Source organism: Propithecus coquereli, unplaced genomic scaffold, assembly GCF_000956105.1.
Source record: "Propithecus coquereli isolate 6110/MARCELLA unplaced genomic scaffold, Pcoq_1.0 Scaffold68, whole genome shotgun sequence".
In the NCBI taxonomy this organism is placed as follows: domain Eukaryota; kingdom Metazoa; phylum Chordata; class Mammalia; order Primates; family Indriidae; genus Propithecus; species Propithecus coquereli.
In genome coordinates this window covers 6,963,686-6,974,348 of record NW_012152840.1, presented here as the reverse complement: position 1 = coordinate 6,974,348, position 10,663 = coordinate 6,963,686, and the positions used below count along the sequence as shown (strand labels likewise).

The 10,663-nt window shown below is 41.7% G+C and overlaps 1 protein-coding gene across 1 annotated transcript in view; it reads right to left on the bottom strand.

The window, feature by feature from the left end:
• TBC1D31 (TBC1 domain family, member 31) overlaps positions 1 to 2,408 on the bottom strand; it is a 79,426-nt gene extending 77,018 nt beyond the window's left edge. Inside the window, exon 1 of the mRNA XM_012660845.1 lies at positions 2,332 to 2,408. Coding sequence (XP_012516299.1) covers positions 2,332 to 2,408 — 77 coding nt within the window. The remainder of the gene's footprint in view (positions 1 to 2,331) is intronic.
• Between the last annotated feature and the right edge of the window lie 8,255 nt (positions 2,409 to 10,663).

The window sequence follows — 10,663 nt, the reverse complement described above, 5'->3', positions numbered from 1 at the left end:
CTCTGTTGCCTGGGCTAGAGTGCCATGGCATCAGCCTAGCTCACAGCAACCTCAAACTCCTGGGCTCAAGTGATCCTCCTGCCTCAGCCTCCTGGGTAGCTGGGACTACAGGCGGGAACCACCATGCCTGGCTAATTTTTTTTTTCATTTCTATTTTTAGTTGACTTGCTAATTTTTTCTATTTTTAGTAGAGACAGGTCTCGCTCTTGCTCAGGCTGGTCTCAAACTCCTGAGCTCAAGTGATCCTCCTACCTCGGCCTCCTAGAGTGCTAGGATTACACGCGTGAGCCACCACGCCCAGCCTATATTTTGTGAATTTTTGAATTTTAATATGGAAACATTTATCTTCCTCATTATAACTTCATTAAAGCATGCTAAACTGAATTAAGTAGATTAAACATTTTCTACTTGTTTATCTAAACATAGGCTTTTTTTTCGATCCATTAAGGGAAACAGCAAAATTCTTACAATGCTTATTTTTATCAAGTACCCAAGGAATTAAAAATCCAAACATAACCATACTGAAATGACAAGCAATAATATCAAAATGTCCCTGGCAACTAAATTCAGACATAGTAAAAATGACTTTTCCTTCCAGTCTTTTTTCTGTAACATTTACATGTGTTCTGTTTACAAAATTACATCATTGTTCAAAATATGGAAAATACAGAAATACACTAACAAATAAGTACTTGATCATAACCCTACCATCTAGATGTAATCACAATTAACAGCAACATTCTGTCCCTCTCATTTTTCATATAAATCACACATACAAGCATTTATTACAGCAACTTCCTTTCAATTGACCACAGGTTGCCTGAAAGAGTTTCTCAGTTCTTAAACATAATGTCAAATATTTACTGAGCACCAAATGTGTCAGACAATGTGTCTGGTAAGTCTGATTATCCCCTTACAGTCTTAGTGATCAATTTGCCCAGGGTCACAGAGCTGGTAAGTGGACATTCACTTTAATTAAATCCATCTGACTCCTAGTCAGGGCTCTTTGACTTTCTAAACAGCTTAAACAATGGGTATTAATGAACAAAAAGAAACCTAAGTTTTAGTGGAAGAAGCAAACAATAAGGACATTTGAACAATAAACCTGTTTCTTTCATTTTTTTTAATCTTGCATGTATATCTAGATGGTTTATAACAGCAAGAAAGAAAATTAATGTAGATTGGCTATAACTTTCAGAATGTTTTAAAAATACCAGAGGTAGTGATGGCCTTTACACAAACCCAGATTTGGAAATGAAAAACTTCAAGAATCCCCACTTTAGACAATTTTTTATTCAATTATATTGATGAGACAGCCATTGATAAAGGGGACTGACAACAGCCAGAAAGCAAACAAGCTGCTGGTAAAACGTCTAGCACAGCGCTTTGGGCACCGTAGTAGGCAATTAAAAGTCTGTTGATTTGTGGAGAAGCAACCAAAAGATCAACAGAAAAATCACTAGAACAAGAAACACACTGAAACATGAATTCAAGCGATGCAGCAAAGTCTGTGAAACCCCAGGGAATTGGAAGCAATAAGATTACTTTGTGCGCAGCAATCGGAACCCCAAATAGCACCACTTTGGAGCAAAGGTTTCCAATGAAGTCACCAAGAGAAATTGAGCCTTAAACAGGTCAGATAACTGGGAATAGAATGAAAAGCAGCGCTGGCAATACTTGAAGGCCGCCGTGCAATTAGAATGTAATCCCAACCCCTAACACACAGGCCCGTATGTGAACTCGGGGAACCGGAAGTTTTTGTTCCGTTGCTGTCCCCAGGGCTTAGAAGCGTGCTTGGCACCTAGCAGGCCCTCAACAAACAGTTGATGAATGCACCTGTGTCTGAATACATATAGTAAACTAAGAATGAATAAGCTGCGGCCTTCGGAAGGGGTAGAAGTTTATTGCTTTCCCATCTTGCAGCCCTCTTAGAGTTCTTTTCCAGATGCAACCGTTAAATATTTACTGAGCATCTACTTACGTACCAGGGAAACATGATAATTAAAGAAGGAAGCCTCCTGGCACTTACCAAGAAGCGCAAATTCTCTTACATAAAGAGAACCACGTGCCTCCTGCTCCATGCTGTCCCAGACCAGACCCCCCTCCCAGAACCTGGAAGGGGGTCTCCGTGGATCGTGGCGTCTGGAGCTACCTACCCCTGATGAGGTCACCAGAGATGCGCGGCAGGGTCAGAGCCAGAACCCGCACCGCTACCTGGCTCCCTGCATCCCTTCCCGAGCCTGACCCTCAGACGCCTCTCCACGGACGCGGACCCGCCCCTCGCCGGTCTCCAGCCCTCCACAGCCCGCGCCCTCTCGCCGCGGCCTTTACCCATCCCGAGTGGCTGGGGACGGCTTGCGGTGCCATATCTTGCCGCTCTCCTTGTTGCCCAGGTCCGTGCTCTGCATGTCGAAGCCCAGCCGAGACGGCCGGCGGCCTGGTGGGAAACTGTCCCGACGCCTTCCCGGCAGGCCCCGCGCTCCCGGCCCGGGAAGTTTGAGCGCGGTCCGCCACGGCCCGATCCCCCCCGGACCGAACCAATCGCTTTCGTTCCTCCGGTGACCCCTCCCGCTCTGGGCAATGGAATCGACCAAAGACCTTCTCTTAGATTCCTCCCCTATTGTGGTCCCGCCCCCGTTAGAGACCCAAAGCCTTCTGGGAATCGTAGTTTTCTGCAGGTGGCAAGAAAAGTGATTTTCTCCTGTGGTCTCTGCATTCCGTTTTAAATTACGCTTAGAGATTAAGGGATTGTAGAGAGATAACTAATAAGCAAGGAGCCAAATGCATTGAGAACTGAAGGGTTCCTTTTATAGAATTTTCAGGGTCTAAAGAACATTGTAGATGAAATACTCCATTCTTCTTGACCTTCCAACCATCCTCATTTTTCAGTTCCGTAATCTGACAAAATGCTCTGGTGTGATAATATCCGGTCCACCAATCACGGCCCAGAAAAGCAATAATATCATCAACAACCAGCTGCATTGACATCATTGAGTTCTTTTTTGTAAAAATTTACTTAGAATTTCTGTAGTGCTTACTAAGCATTGGGCATTTTTTTACATGCTTTACGAATATATTAGTTTATTTAATGCTCATAGCAAATTTACAAGTTAGATAGTATTATTATCCCCATTTTTAATGCTCTGTGAAGTTGTGCATCAGTTTCCTGAGGCTGCCCTAATAAATTATCACAGCTCCGGTGGCATAAAACAACAGAATGAGATTCTCTTGAAGTTCTGGAGGCCGCAAATCAGAAATCAAGGTGCCGGCAAGATTCCCTTCCTTGTCATTCCTGTTTCTGCTAGTTGCTGGCATTCTTGGCTTGTGATCACATCACTCCATTCTCTGCTTCCATCTTTGCATAGCCTTCTCCTCTGGGCTCTGGGATGTGTCTTCTCTTTCATCTGTCTCAAATCTCCCCGTCTCTTTCTTTCCTTTTTTTTTGGTAGAGACAGGCTCTTACTCTGTTGTCCAGGCTGGAGTGCAGTGGCACAATCATAGCTCACTGATGCCTCCAACTCCTCCTAGGCTCAGGCAATCCTCCCGCCTCAGCCTCTCAATTAGCTGGAACTACAGGCATATGCCACCATGCCCAGTTAGGCTAATTTTTTCTATTTTTCCATAGAGACAGGGTCTTGCTCTTGATCTTGCTCTTGCTGAGCCTGGTCTGGAACTTCTGGCCTCAAGCGATCCTCCCGCCTCAGCCTCTGAAAGTGCTAGGATTACAAGCATGAGCTACCGTGCCCAGCCTGTTTTTCTCTTATAAGAACACTTGTCATTGGATTTAGGGTCCACACAAATAATCCAGGATGATATCTTTATCTCAAAATTCTTAACTTGATTACATCTCCAATGTCCTTTCTCCAAATAAGATAACAGTCATAGATTTGGGGGATTAGAGTGTGGACTTACACTTTGGCGGGAGGGGCACCATTCATCCCGGGTACTACTATTATCCCCATTTTGCTGACAAGGAAATTGAGGTAAGGGGAGAGCCAGGATTAGAATCTTAGTCTTTCCATTCCTGGTCACCAAATTTCTACAACAGAAATTTGACTTTAAAAAAATAACAGGGCTATGGTATTTGAAAAGCTCAAACTCTCTATCAGAAAAGCAAAACTCTCAAAAAAATACTAATGGAGATTTTAAAACGTATCAAAGGGTGGCTCTGAAAGATCAGACAACTTTTAATGAACTATTACAGAGGAGGTAACTGCATCCCTTACTTATTATTATTACTATTTTTAGAGACAGGGTCTCGCTCAATTGCCAGGGTAGAGTACAATGGCATCACCATAGCATGTGGTCCCCAATTCCCAGGCCATTGCCCAGTATGGTCTATAGCCTGTTAGGTGCCGGAAGATGCACCATCGCCTGAGCTCCGCCTCCCCACTCCCCACCGCTACCTCCCTAACCCCTTCCGTGGAAAAATTGTCTTCCATGAAACCGGTCCCTGGTGCCAAAAAGGTTGGGAACTGCTGATCATAGTTCACTGCAACCTCAGACTCTTGGGCTCAGCTTCAGGAGTAGCTGGGACTACAGGCATATGCCACCAGGCCCAGCTAATTTTTCTATTTTTTTGTAGAGATGGAGTCTCCCTATGTTGCTCAGGCTGATCTCCAACTCCTGGCCTCAAGCAATCCTCATGCCTCAGCCTCCCAAAGTGCTAGGATTACAGGCGTGAGCCACCATGCCCGGCCTTGCATCCCTTATTTTTATTTATTGGATTTGACATGGTGATAAACTATGTATATGAATGTTTGCATTTTCATTCAGGAATCTTAGAGTGTTAAACATAAGGTGCCTAATTTGAAACAGGTTATTCCCCATATTTGTGTTCCACACAAGTAACCAAACAACCTTTTTACCTAAAACAGAGACAAATCTACTGAATGATTTTTTTAACTGCTCTGGTTTAACCGGCCTACAGTTCAGCTGTAGGTCCATGTCACAGCCCATGTGACCATCCTATTCAATCTCAGATATGTGATAAAGAGGTTTATATATTACAGATCTTCTGGACTCCCAATTTGTACTTATCTTTTGATTTCTGGGGCCAAACTTGAAGGTCAGGCTCAAGAGAAGTGTCCTCACAACTGCTAACCTTCTACTCATGAGATCATCCAATTTTTAAAATCCCAGTTAGTAGTCCCTTGTGCTCTAGTTCCTTCCTGAATCATTAGTCAATAACAAATACATTCTATGCATATGTATATTAATTTATTTAACAGTTTTATTGAGATATAATTGACATTCAATAAACTTCACATATTTATAGTGTACAATTCTATAAATGTTGACATAAATAAACCCCTCATGAAACCATCACCATAGTCAAGATAATGAACATATTCGACACTCTTAAAAGTTTCCTTATATCTCTTTGTAACCTTTCTCTACCTCTACTCCACCTCACCCACAGGCAACCACTGACCTGTTTTCCTTCCCTCAGAATAGTTAATATTTTCTAGACATTTATATAAATGCATTCATAGACTATGTATCCTTTTTTTGGTCTGGTTTCTTTCAGCATAAATTGGAGATTATTTTGAGATTCAGTTGTGCTGTTGAGTGTATCAATAGTTCATACTTCTTTACTGCTGAGTAGTATTCCATGGTGTCCATATGCCACAATTTGTTTTTCCATTCACTTGTGGATGAATATCAGAGTTGCTTCTAGTTTTTGGCTATTCCAAATAAAGGTGCTATGAACATTCCAAAACAAGTCTTGGTGTAAACATGTACTTTCATTTCTCTTGGGTAAAATGGAATGGTTGAGTCATAAAGTAGGTGTAGGTTTAGGTTTTTAAGACACTGTCAAACATTTACAAAACGATTGTGTCATTTTACATTCCCACCAAGAATGTGGGAGAGTTCCAGGTGCTCCATGTCTATGATGACTCTTTGTAACTGTAGCCATTCTATGAGTGTAGTGGTATCTCATGGTGATTTAAATTTCCATTTCTGCAATGGCAAATGATGTTCAGCATTTTTTCGTGTGATTATTTGCCTTCTGCATATATCCTTGGTGAAGTATCTATTGAAATCTTTTGTCCAATTTTTAACTGCATTGCTTGTTTTTTTATTATGATGTTTTGAAAGTTCTTTGCATATTTTGGATACAAACCCTTTATCATATACACGGTTTGCAAATATTTTCTCCCAGCCTGTGGCTTTTTTTTTTCATTCTCTTAACAGTATCAAAGAGCAGTAGGCAATAATATCGATGAAGATCAATCTATCAATATTTTTTTTATGGTATGCTTTTGGTGTCATATCTAAGAAATCTTTACCCAAACCAAGGTTACAAAGATTTCTTCCTTTGTTTTCCTCTTTGTGTGAATTTCAAATACATTCTTAGAGGGATTGAAAGTTTTGTGTATCTAAGGGATTTTTACTTTTTGCTTTTCAAAGCCCTTTCTGCTTGCCCTCTTATCCACTATACTTTCAGTATTGAAGGGTGTCTTCCTTTTTGCTGAGGTAATATATAATTTGGACAGACAAAGAATACTTCCAATTTGTTAGAGGGAGCTTAGTGGACATTTGGGTTGCCCAACATCTGAGTACATGTTCTGTTTAGGAAAAGTCTGAAGATATTTGGAAGGTAAAGAAGAGCACTATTCTCTTTCCCCATTCCTTGGCAACCAGCTCTGTAACTGCCCCAAAATTTAGGCCAGTCAATAGGTTGGCAGGCAAAGCAAGCTAATTAAAGTAGTACATTAACAAAAAAACAATTGAAAACACAGTTCAAATACTGACTGCAATCTCTCTAAGAACATCAAAGAGGAACCAAATAATAACCTTTATCAAACTTCTTAAAATACCCTTTCCCGCTTTATTTGGTCGACTAAGTTATGCCACAATAACTAACAACTCCAAAATCTCAATGGCTGAAAACAAAATCTCTTTATGGCTGGATGTTCAGCTTATCTTAGTCTCTCAGGGACCCAGGCTGAGGGAGTAGCCACTATTTCAAAAGTTTTTGGTTGATGTGTTAAGGGGAAAAGAGAGTTCTAGAGGGTCTTACACCAGCAATTAAATGCTCCAGTCCAGAAATGTCATTATTACTTTTGCTCCCAACTCACTACCAGAACTATGGCCCCATCCAAACACCAAGGGGCTAGGAAGTGCAATTCTATAAATCAGTTAGATATGGTTGCAGTAATGCTTCAACCACCACCAAACCTCTGTGGCATTCAACAATCTGCACTTATTGCTCAAGCATCTGGAATCAGACAGGTGGCTCTGCTGATCTTGGCTGGGCTCACTCACATGTCTGGGGGGCCGCCGGCTTTCAGCTTTATAGTCTGACCTCACCTGGGGTAACTGGGGCAACTCAACTCTGTGCTAAGTGTCTCGCATCCTCCCAAGAGCTAGCCAAGGCATGCTCTTGTGGCAATGGCGTGGTGTAACCGAGCAAGCAGACTTGCAGTGCCTCTAGGCTTGGAGCTGGCACACCATCACTTTCACCTCTGCCTAATAACCAAAGTAAGTTATGTAGCTGAGCTAAGGGGCTGAGTATTGTATTCCACTCATGGCAGGAGAGCATCGAATAGTTCCCTGCAGGGCATGGATCCAGGGAGGAGTGGAGAATGAGGACCAATTTTGCAATCTACAATATCTACCATGTGTTTGGAAGGGGGAAGAACCTAAAATATTTGGTGAACAGCATTAACAGCTCCCACACTATCCCTTTTTCTCAATATATGAAATACATCTTCACAACCCTCAGGACTTCCTTCTTTTCTGTCCTAAAACTTTCCTTGAAGTTCTTGGGCACCAGGGTTCTTATCTCTAATTCTTTGTTATTTGGTTTAACATTAAAGCATTTTTGGTCTTTGTCCCATTAATAGGAGTTGCACAACATAAAAAAGCCTAGAAGCCAGGTGTAGTGGCTCCCACCTGTAATTCTAGCACTTTGGGAGGCTGAGGCGGGAAGACTGCTTGAGGGCAAGAGTTCAAGACCAGCCTGGGAAAAATGGCAAGATCCTGTTTCTAAAAACAATTTTTTTTTTTTTAAATTAGTCAGGCATGGTTGTGCGCACTTGTAGTCCTAGTTACTCGGGAGACTGAGGTGGGACAATCGCTTGAGCTCAGGAGTTCAAGGATACAGTGAGCTATGATCCTGCCACTGCACTCCAGCCTGGGTGACAGAGCAAAACTCTGTCTCAAAAAACAAACAAACAAAAAAGCCTAGAAGCTGATCCAGAAACTTTCCTCCTTAAAATGTTGAGAAGATTACAGACTTGTGGAATTTAATATCTCTCTTCTATCTCTGTCACATACTCACTAATTGTGTGATTCTTCGATTAATGTTGCCTTCCCCACAGGACTTCATGAAGGCAAAGAGCTCCCCAGAACCCAGCATAGAGCATAGCACATAAAAAATATAATCTGTTGAGTGCATGAATTTACTTGTTCTGTACCTCCTAGTAACTGGTACAGTGCCAGGCACATAGTAAGCCCTTAAACATGTTTATTGAACAGTTGAGCTATTATCTAAACTTAAAGTACTTCAGGCTATGTTTTCCCAATTAAATGAATATAAGACTATAGTGGAGAAGAAGAAAGAAACAAGGATACTGAGTTTCTGATCCCAGATCAGACACTAAATCGTTGCGTGATCTTGGGTAAGTCACAACCTCCCTGAGACCCATTTTCCTCATCTGCAAACAGCATGAATGGAAAAATGCTTCCTTAACCCGCTTCCCTTTCCCACATCCCATGCTGCTACAATATACAGATGGATGCTCATCTATGCACCCCTTGAAATTTTTCTTATGTGCAATTGCAAACAATACCATTTCATATTTTCAGGTATGCATTCAGGGGGCCACAGCTAGGCACAGTTCATGTTTACACACATTTTCTTCCTGATACCCATGAAAACATGACTGCATTTTATTCAAATCCCCCTTGAAGTTATCAGTGTCAGGTTTGGAGCTTCTGAATGAGAGTTCTCTTTTGTGGAAGATAGGATCCCCTCTGTATTTCCATTTCTCACACACACATCTGACATGTCCCTTCATTTTGACTTTTGTCACACACACAAAAAAATCCTGGCACCAATTTTCCATACCTCTACTCTTATTTGTTCCCCAAGTACAGTCAACTTTTGATGTCCCTGATTGGAGACATCAGCTCAACCCACTGATTCTCAAAAAAAAAAAAAAAAAAATTAGCTTAGTAGCTAGTCTTGAAAAGTGTAAGGCTTATAAGTGACCATGTACAATGTGTCTGCAAAATTCTTTTTATCAAAATTGGAAAAGACCCTGGATTACCCCTTCACGGGTAGGTCATGTCTTACTCGTCATTCATTGATCAGTTCAGTCATTGGCTGGTCATTCACTCAACATTTTGACTGTCAGCTATGTGTCAGGCCCTGTACAAGGACCTGGGGCTGCAGTGGTGAAATATGAGTTTCATGTTCTTGGAAAGCTCACAGCTTAAAGTAAAATGGGAGGTTACAGGGAGAAATAGATGTGCGAGTATAGTACCATGTGGTCAGTGCTATACAGATGCTCCTAGACTTATGATTGGGTTATGTCCCAATAAACTCATCATAAGTTAAAAATATCGTAAGTCAAAAATGCACTTAAGGCCAGGCGCAGTGGCTCACGCCTGTAATCCTAGCACTCTGGGAGGCCGAGGTGGGAGGATCCCTTGAGGTCAAGAGCTGGAGACCAGCCTGAGCAAGAGTGAGACTCTGTCTCTGCTAAAAATAGAAAAATTAGCCGGGTGTGGTGGCATGTATCTGTAATCCCAGCTACTCGGGAGGCTGAGGCAGGAGGATCGCTTGAGTTCAGGAGTTTGAGGTTGCTGTGAGCTAGGCTGATGCCTTGGCACTCTAGCCCATGTGACAGAGTGAGACTCTGTCGCAAAAAAAAAAAACAAAAAAAGCCCCCCAAAATGCACTTAATACAACTAACCTATGGAACATCAGAGCTTAGCCTAGCCTACCTTAAACCTGCTCAGAACACTTACATTAGCCTACAGTTGGGCAAAATCATCAAATACAAAGACTATTTTATAATAAAGGGTTGAATATTTCATGTAATTTATTAAGTACTTTACTGAAAGTAAAAAAAACAGAATGGTTGTATGGGTTGAAGCATGGTTTCTACTGAATGCATATCACTTTCACACTATCATAAAGTTTAAAATTGTAAACCAGGGCCATCTGTAATTAAGGTATAGGCGAATTTCAGAGAAGGGAACAATTAATTCTCCAGGAAAGAGAGGGAGATGTTAATAAGAAAGTTGGTGTTTAAGCTAGGCCTGGAAGGATGAGGTGGAGGAGGCTTTCTAGACAGAAGAAAGAATGAGTTTTGGAGGTTTCTTGTTACTGCCCACCCTGCCTAATACAGTAATTTTGTCCCTACTTTGCTAATGAGGAAACTAAGGTTTATGTAACTTGCCCAAGGTCATACGGCTGTCAAGCCAAGGTTCCAATGTAGACCTATCTGGCTCCATTATCTTACTCAGCCTTTCCTATCTTTCTCTGCCTTTTGTGGACCAGACTGGCATGGTTCTGTAATTCTTCCAAAAGACTCATTGCCTGGACCAGAACAGAACTTATCACTAACCACAGTTAAAAATCCCTGGGAATCTTTAGAACAAGATTCTCTTCATCTCCTTGTTAATAAAAGAGTGTGAGTGTTGC